Source organism: Corvus kubaryi, unplaced genomic scaffold (assembly GCF_017639235.1).
Source record: "Corvus kubaryi isolate FWS band 111438036 unplaced genomic scaffold, C.kubaryi_AGA036_p1.0 133, whole genome shotgun sequence".
In the NCBI taxonomy this organism is placed as follows: Eukaryota; Metazoa; Chordata; class Aves; order Passeriformes; family Corvidae; genus Corvus; species Corvus kubaryi.
The window spans coordinates 8,595,835-8,616,460 of NW_024580667.1; the positions used below are offsets into that span (position 1 = coordinate 8,595,835).

General features: G+C 34.9%; 1 protein-coding gene across 3 annotated transcripts in view; it reads right to left on the minus strand.

The window, feature by feature from the left end:
- Positions 1 to 20,626, minus strand: part of IL1RAPL1 (interleukin 1 receptor accessory protein like 1) — a 696,566-nt gene that overhangs the window by 594,884 nt on the left and 81,056 nt on the right. For 2 of the 3 annotated variants that reach the window (XM_042035783.1, XM_042035787.1), the window contains exon 2: positions 16,002 to 16,107. In XM_042035783.1, coding sequence (XP_041891717.1) covers positions 16,002 to 16,083 — 82 coding nt within the window. In that variant the 5' untranslated portion in view covers positions 16,084 to 16,107. Of the gene's footprint in view, positions 1 to 16,001; positions 16,108 to 20,626 lie in introns of those variants that run through there. The other variant, XM_042035797.1, reaches the window with a different exon arrangement.

Genomic DNA, 20,626 nt, shown 5'->3' on the forward strand with positions numbered 1-20,626 from the left:
CTGATGCTGCACCTTCATCTCTCTCTCTCTCTCTCTCCAGTTGTAGCTGGTTCATTACGTAGATATTTCACATACATGAAGCAGACTGACACCACTGATAATTTGTATGGGACTTGCAATTCATTGCAAGGTAAATTTAAAGTTCCTCATTCAGATTTTGTTTTAAACAAATTAGCTCTCCCTTCATCTCAAAGTGCTTCACCTCTTTATAATCCCATGTTACCTGCAGGCAGCCAAGACTGAGAGAAAATCACTAACTGAACACTAGTAAAAACCAGTTTGAAGTCCCACTGTTAAACATGAAGCACACTGCTTTAGAATTATATTTGTATTTTATTTTAATTATCCTTTCAGACACAGCTATATAACTGTGTTGGGAACTGAGTAAAATGGAATGTTACATAAAACAAAATTAATTCAGAATTTGTTTTTTCATTTAGTTTGAGCTTTTCTGTTTGTTATTAAATTGCCTCCTCTCCTACCTCTGCCCAGGGTTTATCTCTGTTTTTTTCCAGTGGAAGCAGTTCAACCCTTCTTTAAGACTCTGAGTTCAGCTGCACATGAATCAATTTAATTACCTGTGATTAGCTCCTCAGATGACACACTAATCCATTTGGATACCAACATCAGAAGGAAAAGAAAATAAACAAAGAAAACCCCACATAATCTGACCACTGTTTGAAGGGTTCATCCTTGAGCATGATAGACACCCAGCTGAGTCCTGAGGAAAGTATTAGATCCCGTGATACTCAATTCAGAAGACCAGAAAAAGTGCTCTTTCCACTTTTTAAAAAAAAAAAGTTTAAACTATAGACTAAAATGGTGTTGAAAAGTCAGCTGTGGTCAAGGAGATTCATCTGCAAATGTTTTTAGTGCTTACCATGAAAACATATTATCCATTGATCCAATCTGAAACAGAAAACATCCCTAACCATACTGGAGCTTCTTGAATGCTTAAATTTTGTGATCTAGGATTTTTGTGCCTATATTCTAATTAAAAGGAGTAATATGAATTAAAACCACACAAAAAGTTGGTTTGATTTTGTGATTATTTTGGGGAGGGTTCTTTATTTTTCTTGAGGAGCAAAATGTAAGTATTAAGTATTATTGCCCTCTTTCAGATAGTCACAAGTTAGCTAATGAAAACCTAAGCTTCTTGCTCAATAATTAGTATCACTCATTGTTTCAATGATGCATTCTAGTATGCTCAATACCTATCAACTGAACAGTTTTCTGATAGTAGTTTTATTGACAGGGTTAGCTACACTTCATGGAATTCTTCCCAATCACACAGTTTGTTTCAAAGGTCTTATTTTAACCAATAATATATTAGAGAAATCAGAGTTGCAATTTATTTTAAAAACCCTTCATTTAATATAACAAATTTTTAAGTTATTGCAATGAATTTAAATAACTTTATATGTAAACAAAATAAAAAATGGATGGGTCTATCGGTTTCTACTTACGTCAGGAACTTCATCCCTACTAGCCTTTAACAGAAGCAGTAAATTGCCTTAAGGAAAAGAAAAAAATTAAATTATGCAGAAAGTTGAACTAATAGAATATTAAATTATCTCTTTTGATTTCATTATAAAGCCTTTTTTTAAGGAAAAAGTTAATTTATTTTCATTTAGATTAATTCTTTATTTTACTGCAGATAACCAAGCCTGTTATCAACTGGCTGATTTTGTCTTTATTTTCCCTTTTTCAGATTTTCTTACGATATTGGGTCTACTAGACTTAGTTTTTAACTCATGCATTAGGTCATTCTGAACTATAAAAGAGTATTTTGAGACTCCTAGCAGAAGGCAAGAGTCCATATGTAACTGAGTCAGTTTCCCAGAGAATTTGTGCAAGCTCTGTCCCTGGAAGTTTTAATAGACTCACATGGATAAAGTCCTGAGAAATCTGGCCTGATGTCAGAGCTGACCCTACTTTAAACCTGAGACATCCAAAGATCTCTTCCAACCTGAATTATCCTATAGAAGAAATCTGAAAAAATCTAAACTATTACTTGGCTCAGCCATCTTCAGTTCATGACTAAACCTTTGTGCCAACAAAACCACATAAATACAAAAAAACCCTTCAATATTATTCTACTAACAACTGTAGCAAAGGAAATCCACACCAGTTACTGGAATGGTAGATTCCAGGTAATGGAATTTGGCTCCACATTTGTTTATATTTCATACATACAGGCAACTTTGATCATTCATATTTGGATTGTGTCAATTTACTACAAGTCAAATATAGACTTGTTCAGCAGGTATTACAATTTCACCCCAAAATTTAAAAAAAATATACAGCACTGCACTGCTTATACCAAAATTAACTACAGTTAAAAATAAAAAATCCATAACCAATCCACAAACACAATGAAACTCAGCAACAACAGTCTTCAAGTAGGAGGAAAAGGCAAGAGTTTTTCTTTGCTTTGACAGAAGTAAATGTAAACAGAAACTACTCTCATATGTGACTGGCCATTCAGAATTGCTCAAAGCAGTGAAGGACTGTGAACAAAGCATACGTAAAACATTATTCTTCACTCTAGAGCGTGATGGAAATTGATGCCTGATGTTTCCCCTAAGCGAGAGACAAGATTTAAAGTTTTCATATTAAATTTGGCATAGAAATTAAGATCAGACAAATGGGAGAGAAAATAAAGAGCTATTTTCAGTGAACATATCAATGAAATCAACCTAATAAAACATAAATTCAATTATTTTTAATAGTTGCAGGTAGAAAAAGAAAATAACTGGCAAGTTCTCAGAGTATAACAAAGCATCTTTGATGGAAGTAAATAATTAGAGAATCATATACTTTTAAAATTACATAGAATCATAAAAGTTGGAAAAGACCCCTAAGAACATTGAGTCCAACCTTGGACTGAACATCATCACGCCAACTGAATCACTTCACTAAGTGCCACGCCCAGGCATTTCTTGAGCACCTCCCCTGATGGTGACTCTACCACTTCCCCAGGCAGCCCATCCCAATGCTTCACCATCCTTTCAGTGAAGAAGTTGCTCCTGATGTTCAGCCTGAACCTCAGTGCAGCCTGACCCCCACGTCTACACCTTCTTTCAGGCAGTTGTAGAGAGTGATAAGGTCCACCCCACGCCTCCTTTTGTTCAGACCAAACACCTCCAGCTCCCTCAGCTGCTCCTCATCATACTTGTGTTCCAGCCCCTTCCCCCGTTCTGTTCCCTTCTCTGGACTCACTCCTGCCCCTCAATGCTTTTCTTGCAGTGAGAGGCCCAAAACTGGACACAGGATTTGAGGTGTGGCCTCACCACTGCCCTGGTCCTGCTGCCACACTACTGCTGATCCAGCCCAGGTGCCATTGGCCTTCTTGGACCCCTGGGCACACCTGGGTCATGTTCAGCTGCTGTCAAACAGGACCCCCAGGTCCCTTTCCTCCAGGCACCTTTCCAGCCACTCTTCCCCAAGCTTGCCTGGGGTTGTTGTGACCCAAGCGCAGAACCTGGCACTTGCACTTACTGAACTCCATACAACTGCCCTCAGCCCATGAATCCAACCTATCCAGATTCCTCTCCCAGATGGCACAGCTTGTCACAGTAATTCACTTCCAAGAGTTCCTATAGTTTACTAACATTTCCAGCTGTCTCTATCAGGAAAAGTAATTCAGAACTTGGACATAAAATCCTCAACAGCAATGTTTTTGGTGAGGAGGGTTGTTGCACTGCCTATGGTTACGTAGGATGTTATGTGCAGCAGACAAACTCTTTCTCTCTATTGATCACAACTGACAATATCTTGAAGTTGATGACTATATCCTGTCACAGAAAAACAGGTTTTAAACCCTTTCTTGAGTTTCTGAGCCCAGGAACATCTAACAATTTGCTGTCCAGTGATGGATAACTACCTTACCCTGTTAACATCTTTCCTCTTGTACATCTATACAGAAGGAAGGAAATGGGAAAAAGGCTCACAAGTACTACGGAATCTGAATTTCTTTCTCATCTAACTTGTAGTGAAAGACTGACTCACAGAGAACAACTAAAACCAACCACTGAATCAAGCAGAAAAAGTGATTATTTCTGGAGACTTAGCACGACTTCAATATTTTCCTTGGATCTCATGAGTTACCAGAAAGAAAAAACTGAGATATTTCAAACAAGCAATATTTTTATAGTGAGAAAGCAATCCTTTCAAATGGTCTTGTTCAAGCACAGTTGGAAATGAATAAATAATACTCCCTAGTGAAAGCAGTAGCATTTGTAGGTATGAGCCATCATAGATCCTCCATGCACCATCTACTGCAGAGTTGGTACGGACAGCAGCATTTTAACCATCTTCAATACCAGACACACACAAAACATGCTGGCTTTGTACATGGATGAGTATCAGCTACTTTCAAATGCAAAGGTTTATTACACGTGCATTACTTAACAGTGACAAACTGAAACACAGCCATGAATGAATAACGCAGTCCAGCTAGTTAAATATGCATAAAATTTCATTTATTTTCCGTTTCCCTGAATTACAGATAGCACGACACTAGTCAGATGATAATAGGAGAGCTGCTTTTTCATGAAGTGTTATTGTGAAGGAGGGCTAACAGCTTCTCTAGGCATTGTAAAAGTGTAATCACACTGAGATTCAGTCACTTACATCCTGAAAATTGTCCACTAGTTTAATTTTTTTTTTTTTTGTGAAAGTGTTTGGGCAATGACCTTGCATTTTGATGTACTGTTGAGCAAACTCTTACTGATAAATTTTTAGGTTGATAAATAACACCCTGTCCAAACTATTTTTTGTTATGACATCTCATTATCTTTATGTCATTGCACAGACTTATGATAATTTAACTAGGAATTTTAATAAAAAAAGTTCAGATAACAGTAACGGTGGCTATTTCAAGGGAACCAATAATTAATATTAATTTATTAATATTTTTGTCATAAATTTGTTTACTTTGAAAATTTGAGAAAAAGAAGTAAGAAGTGTTTTCCCTAATCTACAACATTACATATTATTTTTAAGTGGATTTTATGGTGTATATTTCAAATGTATAGAGAAAAAAATATTATCATTAAAAAAAATAAGCCATCCTATTTTATCATTCCTAATCAGCAGAAGCAATTTTTTCCTTCTCTCCTTGACATGAGAGCTATTTCTCACAATAAAAATGTATTTTCTGACAAACATGGTTTGCCATGGAATTTTTTACAGACTTTCTCTAGTTTTAAGCTTCCTGCTTCATCCATTAATAGTCTCATTTTGCTAAAAATTCGCAGGAAGGAGTACCCTAAAAAATGAAAGCATGCATATTTGTAAATTCATACCAGCTAGCATTTCTGCTGAATAATTGTTTCAAAAAATGTTTATTACTGAACTAGAATGTCTTGTTACTGACCGTTATTCAATTTCCTAGAAAAATACAAAGTTTAAGATTTCTTTTGTCTCTCGAATAACAAAAATAGAAATTGCATTTTAAACCCTGCCAATGGCAAAAATAAACATACGACACAAAAAAAGTGATATTTTTGCAGAGTGTGTGAAGTGCCTGGCACAGCCAGCAGAATGAAAGCAATGCACTCACTGGCCTCCATGCTGGCCTGCCCCTTGTGAACCCATGAGCTATGCATTAGTCACTTCTAGAAATGACAGTTTGACTCCTTCTCATACCTGGCTCAGATTGTTTGATTAGAAAGGGCTCAGAAGTTAACACTGCTGTTCCATGTTTCCCCTCCTCCTCTGCTGTGCTGCACCCCAGCTATCAGCTGTGTGAAAGCTTAACAGTGTCACCATAGGCTCCACGATCTGTAGGAAGGAACTGAGCCTTCCCTCACAGCACAGATATCTCTACATACATATATAGGGATTTTGCATTATTCTTCCCTGTCTGTCTGTTTTGCCTTCAGAATTCACTCTGGGTTATACCACCAATGGCATTCAGCAGAAAATTTGGAATTTAAGACAAGTCTACCTTGTACTTTTTTAAAAATAGTATTAACAATAGCTTTACTGCTGGCTGCTCTCTTTTGATCTGACCAAACCATGTATGTTGCTAGTTTTTAAAAAATTTGGTATGTTATGGCCTGCTCTTTTATTTTTAATATCCCAAAGTCACTGTCTTTGTTTTACTTGCTATGATAAACCTCATAAAAAAAAGAAATATACTGAATTATACAAAAGTGTTCAAAGGTAGGATGCCCAGCATTAGCAAATTACTTTTCCCATAAGAAAAATAGTGTGTTCCTTGTATTAATAAGCATATTAACTATGGTTAAAAGTGAGGCAGGAAAGCAATGGTAAAGTAAAATGCTAAATGTTAAATATGCTCATTTTTTCATGCAGCTTCATACATGCCTCATTTATTGTCTCATGTTTCAGTAGACTTTCAATATATTTGTAGTTTTCAAGGGATACCTAATCTTACTGTGAAAGAACTGAACATTCTGAGCAGGTACCAAGAAATTTTAACTAAGGCTGCTTGCGGGTAGCTCAGATTTTAGAACCTGACATGACAATAGCTCCAGGTGTTTTCTTAATATGTTGCAACTCCACATTAGAGCAATTCAGAGCTACTAGCCTAAACGTGTCACAGTTTCCACTGGAAGACGAGGCAACCCATGATGAGTATGTTCAGGGAAATTTTTATCTGGAAAAACAAAGGGTCTGCAGCATGTACATATAACCTTTAGGAGGTTTTCCTAAATTTCTTAAAAAGACACTGTTTAGTAAAAAGTCCTGAAGACAATTCAACTGTGCACAGTCCTGAGCAACCTGCAGTAGCTACCATTGCTTGAACCAAGGGGGTTGTACTAGATGATATTAAGAGCTGACTTCCAACCTAAATGACTCTGTAATCAAAACTGGAATTATCAATTGGAAGTATTTTAACTGGAATTAAAATAGATTTGAAAGAGAGTAAAACCTGCTCCTTTTCAGCAAGAATGAAAAAGAGTCATTTGTGGAAGTGAGCTAATCCACTAAATGAATTTTCAGATCACTTCGACACAATTGTCTGCTTTGTATCTGTACAACCAACAGTTTCCTGAAATGAGTAATGCATTCAGAGCAAGGTGATGAAATTACAGGAGCACTCATCTCTCCACTAACATTAACTGTGTTGTAATTTACCATGACAGCAGTCTGATATTTCTCATAATTGCAAAAAAATACTTTGAAAAAAATTATAAAAATACAAATCTTACAAGAGCTTGTGTATCCTGCTTTTGGAGCAAAGACCGTCACAGCTAAAACGAGTCTGAACAAGAATGGATGAAGAATTCAGAACTTCAATCTAAAGGACAACCTCTTCTTTTCAGGCTTAGCTGGTTCTCATATATCTGTGTATGCAGCACTGGTAGCACTTTCTCTATCCTTCAGGAAGAGCAAGTCAGAGAGTATTTTAATAGGACAGATTTAATAAATTTTAATTTCCTCTAGGTATAACAACAAAATATATTCTAATGGGCAGAACCTTTTTTCACCCCTATTATATCTATATTTTAATAATATTTCACAACTGAGTACACTTAAATAAAAGGGACAAATACATCAGATGGCCAGTACGTGTCCTTGAAGGTTTTTTGCCTTCTTATTCTCCACAGTCATTATTCAACATAAAATTGACAGGATAATATTCAAATAAATAAATCTTCTGCAACAGTGATTTCTGATCAGAGGTCACTGGCTCTTTTAAATGTTTTAGGCCATTTGCCAACAGATGCCAATCAGTAAAACAATCACTAACAGTTCCCCAGGGAAAATAGGGACTGTGGAAGAAAAGAGTCATCCTAAGCAGCTACTAAAACTCAATGACCGAACTATGTAAGAATATCTATTACTGTCCTTTTGGCTTCAGATTTTGTTTTGTCTCCTTTACTACCATTAGTCATTTCTTAGTATATATTGCACATTATAAAACATTGACCCTTTGCTAAAACACAGACAGTCCTTTCACATACTGTGGTATTATGCACAATCTCACAGGACTCTGAAAAGTATCAGGATGGATCCTAGAAACAACAAAAGGTCATATAACTATTTTTAAAATGCCAGCCATCCTGTTCATAAATGCTTGCAGGAAAAGTAACAGTTACTGCTTTCATAGAGTCTCCAAAATAAGTAATGTGTCACAAAGGATTTATGCTTGAGATGCAATCATTCCTTACTGTCCAAATTCTCCATTGGAAGAGAATTATATTTCTTTCTTTCTTTACAGTATAGTCTCCCCACTACCCTTTGGTACACAATCCTCATATTTGCTGTTCATCTGACATACTGAATAGCATCCTTAGCTTGTAAAAGCAGAGTAGAGACCTTTGGAGCCAAGCCATCCCCATGCCCAGGCACTGTTTAAGCTAACAAGCAAAACTTGGTGTTCTTTCCATCAAGAATATTATTCAGCATTTTTTAAATGAAAACTGTACATTGAAAATTACATCGTAGCAGTGCAACACAAAATATTCTGTAGCTAAATAAATATGCAGTATTGTAAAATATTATTCTTCTTAAAAAATCTAATGCTTCCCATATACTGCTGACATAAACAAGCAAACAGAAAAAAAAACCCCAAACAAACCTCATGTTCAAAACCATATTCTAAAGGAACCCTCTAATTTCCTTAATATGCAGAAATTTACTAAATAAGTTGATTCTTCACTCCTACTTTCTTCCACTATCTCTTGATTCACAAAGAGCAAGTCAGGCCTTTTCACCCAACAATAATCAAATGGAGGTTTACCTTCATAAACTAAGAAAGAAATTGAGGATCATACCAAAATTGGTGTAAATGGCTTTGTCAGAATTACTGCAGGATGGGTATATGGATACTTTTGATGTCTAAATGAGGTGCTAAAGGACACTAATTGCTCTTCTGACATCCTGGTGCCGTGTAGTAATAGCAAGCTGTAAAAACTTTCTGTGGATTATTTCAGAAGTTCTCTCACAGTTGTCTCCAATAGACAATGAAAGTTCAGGACAAAGAGTGCAAGTGTTGAAGAAGGAGGCAGAGCATTTTCATAATCTTTGCATCTCTAGATCATCTAGGCCCGTCTCCCAGAGGGCATAAGAAGAAATCATTTATTTCAGTTGAATCCATTACTGTATTGCTTTTGAAGGTTTTCTACCTTTAAAAGAAACGTGCAAGTAAGAAAGCCAGTAACCCCCTCCTCCACTAACACACAACTATCTTACAGCATAATTAGGAAAAATCCAAGGAAGTGGATACACTCAGTTAATTAATTCTTCAACCATGAAGAGGAAGTTTTAACATTAAAAATTAAACAGTGATCTCTACTACACATTTAAATGGGGAGGAATAACCATCTTTAAATCAAAACAAAACAGGTACAAAAAGAAAATTAAACATCTTTTATTCTTAGGATAAAACTCAGAAGAATATTAGTGTTAATAAAATCAATATGGAATGAATTAATAGATCACAGTATAAGAAAGTTGCCTGAGAATGAAACAAGGATTTCTGTTTATCTCTATTGTATTTCTAACTGTAAAGATTCAGCCTCATCTTTTTCTCTCTTCTCCCTCAAAAAGAAAAATATTTCTCAGAGTTTTCCCCATTCAGCCCCACAGCTACAAGCATAAACTAGGCTGCATATTTATGTGCCAATTCAAAATGAGGTTTTTTGAAACAATCCTCATAAGAAGCAAGGTTCACTTCTTAATCAGGTCATGATGCAAAAATAATTCTGTTCCCCAGTGCAATAAGAAAGGTACACACATATTTGCTTAGGACTGATATTCACTATACTTTTTCTTGCTGTCACCAGAGAGATAGGAAAAAAGGTTTTGATAGTAATAACAGTAGTCTTGATCGTTCCAGTTCAAAAAGTCATTGCTCATGGAAATTAATCTTGTACATCAAATAGACATAGACTCTAAATATTATGTCAGGTTCTGCATAACCACACAACAAGCCACAAGTCTCATCAATTAATAATGGAAAACTAACATCCTGTAACAGAGTGAAAACAACAGCTAGGAGCCATTAATATCAATTGACATAAACTCCTATGGTTTACAAGAAGCATATCCTTTAATTGTTGTAATTGCTTTGCTCCAAGCTCACAGGACCTGGAGTACCTTATATGTGAGTGTTCTGCTTATAAATTGTATAAAAAAAACAACAGGTACATTAATTTATTTTTGAACCATCTTATTGCTATTCAGTGAACACCAGATCCAATACGACATCCATTAACTAATTACCTTTTGACGAGAAGCCAAAAGGAAAATACTTAGGCAACCAAAACACAAGCAGAATTAAAACCAGAATGGAATTACCAAAAGGGAGATATTAAGAAGAACAGGACTATTTATGTAGTACCACACAATTAGGACACTAAATCTCACCTGGAAGGCTTAAAAAAATTAATAAAAAATAAAAATACTCAAATACAGGGTACCAGATCTCTGCTAAGCCTCAGCACTTAATTATGTGCAATTTCGCAAACTGTTTTTGGTCATGTAAACTGGATTTTATATATATATAAATAAATATGTTCTGTAAAATAGTGACAATTCAATGATTAAGCACAAATGAGTAAACTTAATTCAAAAATTGTTCCTAGATGCAAAGTGTTCTCATACTCCCTTGACTTACTTATATTCCTTATTTTTTTTATAATGACATTGTTGCGTTCTCATTATGACATTTCTCATGAGGTGCAAAATCTTGGCTCTGTTGATGTTAAGGCCTATATTGCACAGATATGCTTCCACTTAAAAAAAAATTCAAAAACCAGCAGCTGTCTTTTAATGCAGAGATATTCTTTATACATATGTTATTATGATTGAAAATATAATTATTATTTCACAAGCAATAAATCATAAAAATTCATGGATGGCCATAATTTAGAAGAATATCTTCATATAGTTCTTAAAGAACAACTATTTGAGATTTTAGTATATATTTCCAGTCTGTTCCTCAGAATTCCACTACTTTTATAACAAAACTCTTGATTTATTTTTACCTCATTAAAATTAATATTTTGCTCCTACAAAAACATAGTAAAATTCAATGATACCATCTCGAAGTCTTTACTACCTTATTTTCATAATATTGATCTTTCATCCAAGTGCAACAACAAGAACCACCCATATTGAGTAATAATAGCTAAGGCACAAAAATACTAGACGTTAGAAAGAGAAGTAATCTTCTGCTACACGACAAAATATGTATCTAGACTCAAGTCTCATCATAATGATGTGAAGAATCTCATACATATCCCAAAATCCCATCATTTTCCTTCCAGCTAAATCATTCCATCATAGAATAAATTTGATCTAGAAAAGAAAATTTCTATTAACAATAGCAGAACTGAACACAGAATGTTAAATGACTCATAATGCAAAATAATCCGTAGAAAAGCAGAAAATTAGAGGCAGTAATAACAACTCTCACCGCTTTTGATACAAGGCAACCAGATTGTTATTAGGCAATCTGAGCGTGAAAAAAAGCGAATACAATAATACTGCCTGAATGTCCTGATCAGCTCATAATTGGTTTTATGTAATAAAATCTCTTTTCATACTTTTTCCCACATTTTCCCTTTTACCACGTTTAAAAAAAAAAAAAAAAAAAAAAGAAAAAAAATTCCTAAACCTTTCTTTTGTCTATTCAGCATCCTTGGAAAAAACCACCAGATGGCAATGAAGTGTTCAAGTATTTCATTTAACATATATATTATAGGGAAAAAAGTCTATACGCATCAGCATAAGGCTCTCTTTCCTAACCTACTTCCTCTTTGATGAATATTAAATAATTCATAAGCCAAAACTCTATTCACCACAAGTAAGTGATCAAATACCATTCAACCTGTAAAGAAGAGACTTTTAGAAATCTAAGTTTCTATGGATGTAAAACCACATGCCTTTAAAAAAATCAACAATTTAGTTCAAACCATGAAACTGGATAATTTCAGGTTAAAATCACTGAAAGGAAAACATTTAGAAATGCATTACCATAAAGTTCCCAAAATACTATCAAGGACTGAACTGAACTCCACAAAAAGTAAATCTACAACTTTTTAGGCATATCACAAATGTATATGTAGTTTGGTTTCAAGCTAAGAAACAGGCATTAATTTCTGTATTTTTGAAGTTTAAGTCAATTCCTGTAAATATCAATTCCTGTAAAACTATGTGCTGAACGAATCAAAATATGTAGGCTTTAAGTATTTATTCTTCCTTTGCATCAAGCAGATCACAGTGATCAGACAGGAAGGAAGATGCTTTAAGATATTTGAAGGAGCTGAGAAGTAGTGCAAGAGTCAGCTTTTCATTTAGAAGATCTTATCTGAGATCTACTATGTGCCAAATGAAAGTTCCTCTTTGCAGTTACTGTTGCAGGCTCTGAAGTCTCTCCGATTCAGGGAGGCTTCACTGAATACCTGAAACACCCAATTAATAAACACGACGTCCACTGTGAAGTTAGTGGTTGGAACACGGAAGCCTGCAGCAAAGAATACTTTCTTTCTTGAGAAAATACTACAACTTGTAGGTATTGTATGGTCAACTGTAATTGACAGGAGAAGTTAGGGTGTGCTTAAGTCTTTTGCATACACGGATTAAGAAGAAGCTTCGAGCATCATCAGTACGTAGTAATGGAATTGTTGCTACAACTGCTCACCCATCCATTCTCCTGTAATGAGCACAGTCATCACATGCTCTCAATGTAAAAGAAATCCAATGTCTATTAAAGAGTAGCTTGAAACTGTTCAGAACTTATTTAAAACATTAACTGGGAAAAAAAAGAAGTATCTTCTGTCAGATAGAAACACAATCATACAAGATAAAGTGTTAAACAGGTAAGTTGAAAAGCTGTGAGCAAACTAATTGAAAATATGTTTTCTAGCTAATGTAATAAATATTTGATAATGCTGTTCCCTTTATTCCCTATATTATTATATTTAACTGATTCATAGCACACAGCAGTAGAAAGATTCAAAGACTACCTTTAAGTAATTTAATTTAAGCGCTTTGGATAAGGACTGCTCTCAAGATCAGAGATCTAACCCAATGCAGCACAACCTAAGATTTCTTCTATTGTAAAGTCTTTTTAACCTTCTTTTCAAACAAACAAAACCAAGAATACTATATTGATTCTAATTGTTTTCACACACACCTAATTATATGATATAACTTCAGTCCTGAAAGCCAATAGACAGTCAGAATTGCTATGCATTTTTAAAAAAATTACTTTCTGAAGGTAGGTTTTCATATTCTTGAAAAATAAGAGAAGTGGTTGGGAATATATCTCTACCAGATGGAGAAACTCATACTTTTATTTACTATCCTTTTAGCACAGCTGATAAATAAACTTAGAAAAGAGGTGAAGTACTTTAGCAGGAAAAACCCAACTGGCAGTATTGCAAAGACATATTTTCAAGGACAGATCTCTTTTTAATATCAAATACTGAATATACAAAATAAACATAAAATATATAATAATATATATTCAATAAATATTTTTAAAATATGTAATATGTATGAAAATATAGAAACTGAATAAATAAATAAATAAAGAACACAAGATCTGTGGTTTTAGGTTTGGTCATTAGAAATAGGATCAACAAAAGCGAATTAGAAGGAGTAAGTCCCAATCAGAACAACTATTTAGCATAGTAATGCAACAACTTCTTTAACTGTATTATATTCCTGTAGTTTACAACAGAGAAGGAAGTACATAAAATCAATACATCTTGAAAAGGTGGATACTGAAAATCCATGTTTTTAACAATTCATAAGTATAAAAATATTACTTTTTTTTTTCTTTTTTTTCTTATTTTTTCTTGCTAGTCACTTTGCTTTCATGGTGACATTTCAAGGACAAAATGCACTCACAAGTAGAACTGACTGAAGAGATGTAAACCATGCCCTCACCATGCTCTGCCTCTGATTAACATAAAACTTAAGTTCTACTTTCCAAGTTGATTTTTTTTTCCTACTTCTAATTATGAGTTGCACTAACTTTAGGAAACCATCTATATTTTCACAGTACAGGTGATTCAATCTTATTTTGTTAAAACTTCTGTTAAAGTAAATAAGGTTTTCCTTGTAGAAACACTTCAGGATTACAAAAATAGCCCCCCTGAGCACCCAAGGGAGGTAAAAAAATCAACCCAAGCCAAACAAAATCAAGCCAAACAACAAAAGCAAACCAAGAAGCACTACACATTACTACAGTTCACCTACCACTGAAGAACTTCTTCAAATCTAAAATCACAAAGCAACATGGCCAAAGGCAGAAGGATCTGAGATTTCAGTAAATCAGACATTTCTCCTTTGCACACACAGTGTAACAAACTGCCCCCATGGTGATACATCTAACTGAAGCTTTATACAGGAGAAGCAGATTTCATGCAAAAACATCAAGACCCCATGTCACAGTAAGGTATGATCCAAAGATTTCCATCATAGTTTTTCCTTTTTATTACAGCACCAGGATGAAAACACGTTCTAGATATCTTGAAACATTTTGTATGTTTTTTTCTTTTGCTGGACAGCAATTATATTACTTTCCCAAACATAAATTAAATTGTATATTTACCATTTTTTCCTTCCATTGGTTAATCAGATGAAGAGGATACAGGCAAACATTTATGAAATAAAATGCAAAGACAATCCAAGTTCTTATAATTGTCACTTTTAAGTAACAGGTGTTGGCTGGACTTTTGTTAGTTCCTTAAAAATGGATGTCTTTGTAAAATTTACTTTAAGATGACCGACAATGTTTCTACTAAATTTGGATTAGGAGGCCTTGACTTAAAACTTAGAAGTATTAAATCTTAAAAAGAACAATCTTAGCCAGACACATTCAAAGGATATCTAAATGATCTATCTAGGCTACAGCATCCTGTAAACACATCAACCCATTGCCAGATCCTTCGCTCTGCACACAGTCTGTGTATTTCAGTTTTCTTGAGTTTAAATAACCTCAAATATACTTTAATCTCAAGTTTTCATTGAGAAATACCTTACTTTGTAGTAGTACTCCATATTTGCCTTCCACATCAACATTTGCCTTCTACATCAACATTTCCAGCTACTAAAATATTGGAGACATAATCTGTTTCATTCTGTTGTTAGAAATATAATCCATTGAAAATGCGAGGTATAATTTAAGATGTTGCCAAAAATGTATAAAGAGCTGTGTTCTCCCCAAGCACCAGTTTACAACTACTACCAACCAAAACACAAAAATAGATCAGAGACAGACTTCTGGAACAGCACAACAAAAGCTACCTAAAACACTCCAATGCCAAAAGAAAACTTACAACTGAAAACAAACTTAATTAACTAATTCAATCAACATGGGATTAAGACTTTCATTAACCCAACAACATGGAATTAAGACTTTCATTAAGGATTTTGTTTTCTTTAGTGCAATACAGCAAGAGAGGTTGCAGAAGTAGTATCCTATTTTTTTCATTATTCAATGAAAAGCCAAAGAGAGTAAAATTAGAATTTCAGGGTGAGACACAGAAAAAATTAATCCAAAACTACCCAACTATCTGAGTACTGACTATTTTTCTTTGCTGGATTAAACTCTTCAACCACATATTAGGTATCCCTTTCAAAAACACATTTTGCTGTTCACTTTTCATGGTTATTAAATTTAATGTGTTTGATCTATTTGATGTTGCTTAAACCCGAACTCCACAATCTTAATTTCCCAAAGTATATAGTAAAACAGATAAATTCAGTAAGCCAACAACACTGATTGCAACATAGTCTTTTAAGTAAGTTAGAAAGTTCTGGGAAGAACTTTCCTTAAGCAGATGAATGGTTGTATTCACTTCACATTACATATCTGATTTTTTTTCATCAAGTCCACATGACACAAAGTCTAAAAATATATAGAAGCTGCCAACTCTTTCTGCTGCAGAATTTGAAATCCTCTTAACTATATTCCAAACCACCATAACAACATCCTAGTACATACTTGCAAACATTAAGCACTTCGTACCAAGCCACATTGTAACCAGAGATAAAGATTTACTTACCTGATCCCCTTTTGGTTACAACCTTCAAGCTCTGAGTCAGAGTAGCATACAAGAGAACCAAGTTGGGAATAGGAGCTTTCATCTTCTGTCTTTCCGTGGTTGCTTCCTACAATACCACAAAAAAGAAAGAAACGCTGGTTGAACATTGGTGCTGAAAAAATCTTGAAATAAATAGTCATGAAACGACATTGTGGAAAAGCTAAATACAGTTTTGTGATCAATTTAAGGCACTAAAAATGTTTTGTTCTTTCTTTAAAAAAGTATGTAAACTAAAATCACCATAAAACAAACACATGCACACACTACATTTAACCCTGGAACTTAAGCTAAAATTTTGTCTACACATTGAAAATTCATTGAGTCCCTGCTAAAACTTTATAACAGATCTCCTGAAACATCTCTTTATCTCTTTTTATCACATAACCTTTTCCACGCACCAACAGGAAAAAGAAAATAATGCCCTTCTTCATTAGTTTTACTCTTATTTATTAATACCACAAATTGAGCACAAGATTCACAAAAAAACCCCAAACATTTGATTTAAAAAAATTCTTATCATCTTAGGAACAGAGAAAGGGGAAAAATAAGAGCACATCAAAGTAACCAGCAGAGACACTTGTAACTTGCATTTAGATTATCAAATCTCCATGCAAGTTCAAACTACCATATTCACTGCACTAAAATGGAGATAAGCAAAGCACAGATGTGGCAGTGCAGGGAGCTCCAACCACTCTGTTTCCTGAGGCCAACTCAGACAACCACCTACAGTGGTCAGCAACACAAGTTTGCATCTACCGCAGTCAAGGTGAGAACTGGTGAGTCCCTTTTTCTGTCTTTTGCATGTTTTCCCCTAATTGGTTAGTGTTTTCCCGTTCCTGTTTTATGTATATTCATTTCCCTTCTTTAATATGTATTAGTTCTAGAAAGTTCTTTGTTCCTCGACGCCCCATTGGATCCTTCCCTAAGTCCCTCCTATGTGTTGTTCCCATTGGTTCCCTTCCTGTCAATCCCACCTGCTTTTCTCTATCCATTGGCTGAGATCCCTTTCCCCACCTATTCTGTACCCAGTATAAGGTCCCTGGACCCTCCTATCAATTGGCCTCTCTGTCCTTGTTGTTTTACCAGACTAAGCTTGCGTGGGACACATACAGCGTCCCCTCTCTTTCTTCTTTGCCTGCATGCCTGCCTGACAGTGACAGGAAGATACAGCCCCTTCAGGGTGAGGAGCTCTACCCCTTTTCATTGTGTGTTGGGCACTGAGTGCTGCCTTCCAGAGGGGTTTCAGCATTGACCCCCGGGCTTCTTTGTGTCAGCACACGAGGGATAAAACCCCCTTCTGCCAGCTCTCAGTGGCTGAAAACCCCTCCACACAGACTGTGTGTTAGCCTTCACCTCCAACATGCGAATAAAAGCTTTGCATTTCTATGTGCTTACTCTGGGGATTAAGTGGTAATAGCTTCTGGTGAAAGTAGGGACTAAACATTTTGTTAATTACTCATGTAAGTAAGAGGATGTCATCTAGTCATGGTGATTTTCAACTTTCTTCAGGATAGGCTGGTAGGGCTAACACCTTATCTTTCAGTGTGTTGAAAGAGAAGACAAATCTGCCTATTTAAGCTAGACAGCAGCTTATCTATGCTATCTATATTCATTAGAGTAGCTTACACAAAAATATTCTTGCCTAATGGGGATGAGAAAGGGCTGGGATCAGTGGTTCTTTAATATTGTAACTAAGACCCAGATTAAACCAATGCGGTTTTGACCCTGACCTCTTTTAATCACAACACTGGACAGCAACTGAACAAATTCTCGGAAGGTAGCACATAGTACAATTTTGATTTCTAAAGAGACTGTGAATCTTTTGCACTTTCATTGATAATTAGGTTACTGAGTACCCAAGACATTTTTTGAAAGTAGTATCTTAAAATATCTTCATCTTAGAAGAGAACAGGTTAGAAATAAGAAACAGTAGGGGTATGAAAAAAGACATTATGGGAAGAATTGCTTAAAAAATGATGACCTCGTATATAATCCGTACTACAGCTTTACATTTCAAGACATTTCAGAAGTAAGCACAAACCTACATTCATTATTATGAATTTAATAAAGATGAGGAAATGAGATAATATATTTTGACAACAGTTTGTAATGTCTTAGTTTTTATAACAATATTTGTACTCACAGAAAAATATACAAATGTTTGTTCATTCATTGTCTTTAACAAGCATCAGCATTTTAGCATCACAGTAAAAGACTTTCATTTGCCTACATTCTCATGTTACTTCAGAAAATTTAGGAAACTTAGAAATTAAATATGAAATATGGGATTGCTAGGAGGTAAATCATGTGTAATGCTAACATTTTTAGTTAAGTTTAAAAGTTAACAAAATAGCATGACTACTGGCAGTTATAAATAATAAAGATCTTTAGAAATTTAGAAGCTAGCAATAAAGGTTAGTTTTCCAGGGGCACAGTGAGTAGACGCCACAATGTGTTATGCCACATTTTGCTGCAGACCTTAGTCAAGTTTTCTGAAATCAAAATCTCATTTCTCAGTCACTGCACTAACTGATGCTGCAGGAAATCCTGAAGCTGATATCTTCAGCCTCCAGGGTACTAGCAAGAGTCAGCTCCTTGCTCTGTGTGAGCCTAATAAATATTGCCCAAAGAACTACGGGATCTTACTATGCAACTACAAATCCAGTAAATAGGTTCTGACAGTGAAAGCATATCCAAACACATCCTGTTTGGGCATACATCAAAAGATAATATTGCTGATCACTGTGAACAAATGTAAATATGTACATATATTTGCATATGTATATGTATGCATGTATTCATTTGTATTTATAGGTATTTTTGTAGGAAACCGTGGAGCAGCTATAAAGATTGATTCTATCAAAGTGAGCCTCAGTAAATACAATAATATCAATAAGAAACTGTTCAGTAAGTTAAAATCTTATTTTGCCCCATGCATATATCAGGAATTTAAGTTGTCAAGTCAACAAGGAGAACCATTATTACAATAATATAGCAGAAATTGCATTTCAAATGTCACTATGGAAGCCATTCTCATGTACATTTATTCTCAGAGATTCAGGTCTAACTTAAAGGCATAAGCAAAACTGGCTGCTGCCTGCCTGGCTTGTGGTAAATCCCTAGAAAATAAAGTCTGCTATTGTCTTTGGAAATACCAGAAAGAACTTACTACTAAAGGGAAGAAAGAAGGGAGGGATGACTCCCAACAGCAGCCACTGCCTCCTTACAGCAATAAAAGCAACAAATCAGGTCTTACATAGGCTCTCCCCAGAGCCTTCCAACCCTTCTCTTCTGTTTATACTCCTTTTTATGAAGGAGAAGTATTTCTAGTCTTTTCTTCATTTTAAAAATCAAACGCTCAACCAAAGGAAATACAAAGATCAGTTTATTGGAGCTGGTGCCTCACGGCTCTGGAAGTTGTCTGGGTGGTTGGAAAATCTGCCTCATGTTATTCATATGAGTGATTCAAAACAGATATTTAACAGCTCTTGTCCTTTGTTCCGGGTGAATGCCTCGGAAATTGACTATTCTAGAAAATGTCACCCTTGTGAAATTGGTTGTGAAAACAAAATAAGCAAGTCAGAAGAAAATATAAACGGAACATCCCAAGGGGAATCCCACAACAAGTCAACAAAGTCAACAGAAAATGCCTTCACTGCTGCAATGAGTATGCCCGAGGCTTAGATACTGTAACATATTCAGATAGCTTTTGAACTAGAAAACAAAATAAAAGGCATAATCCTGAGAAGTCAAATTCTTAACACGAACTCAAGTGTGATATCTCATGAATTGGAAATAGCCTTCTTTCAGCAATGAATTTTTTAAGGAAGAGATTGTTTTACTAGTCGTTTAGCTGTAATTTATTTGTTTTTTTAAAAGAACATTAAGAAATTCGGATTTTAACAAGCAGAACAAGTCTGCTGTTTCTTTAAGCAATAGGCAAGTAGCTTACATGTACATCTACAAAAGTCATTTTTATGTGGTTTTTTTTTTCTGATTTTCATTTACTTCTACTAAAAGCCAAGACAATGTATGGTAGTTATAAACTTAATTGCTGGTTTTTAAGCTGAATCGATTTTAGCATGTTTTACATACCCTTTGGGTATAAGACTGCTATACTCCATGGGTGAATAGTAGACTAAGAAAGTCTTTTAGAAACAGGGATTTTTGGTTGATTTTTCTTTATAAAATAGCAAAGATTGAAATATTTTTTCATCTTTAGGCAGTATTCACGACTTCAAATTTTCAGCAGTGGGTTGTTTGTTTGCATGAACCAAAGCACTGAAAAAAATGTTAAATATTTCTGCATAAATATATTGCACACAAATTTGAACTGGGCATATTAATAATTTTTTTAAATTATTTTCTGTAGAAGGTGTCATTGCTTGACACAAAAGTGCCATAGCATACCATTTGCATCACCAAGTATCTAATTTTCCAGTTGAGACAGAAATAGAAATACAGCTGTATGTCAAGACTAAAATTCTTTGGGGAAATGCCAAGAATGCTTTTCCTCTTCAATTGTCATAAATACTCACTGTGAGGAAAATGCATACATATAGACACATGCTTCCCAAAACAGCTCA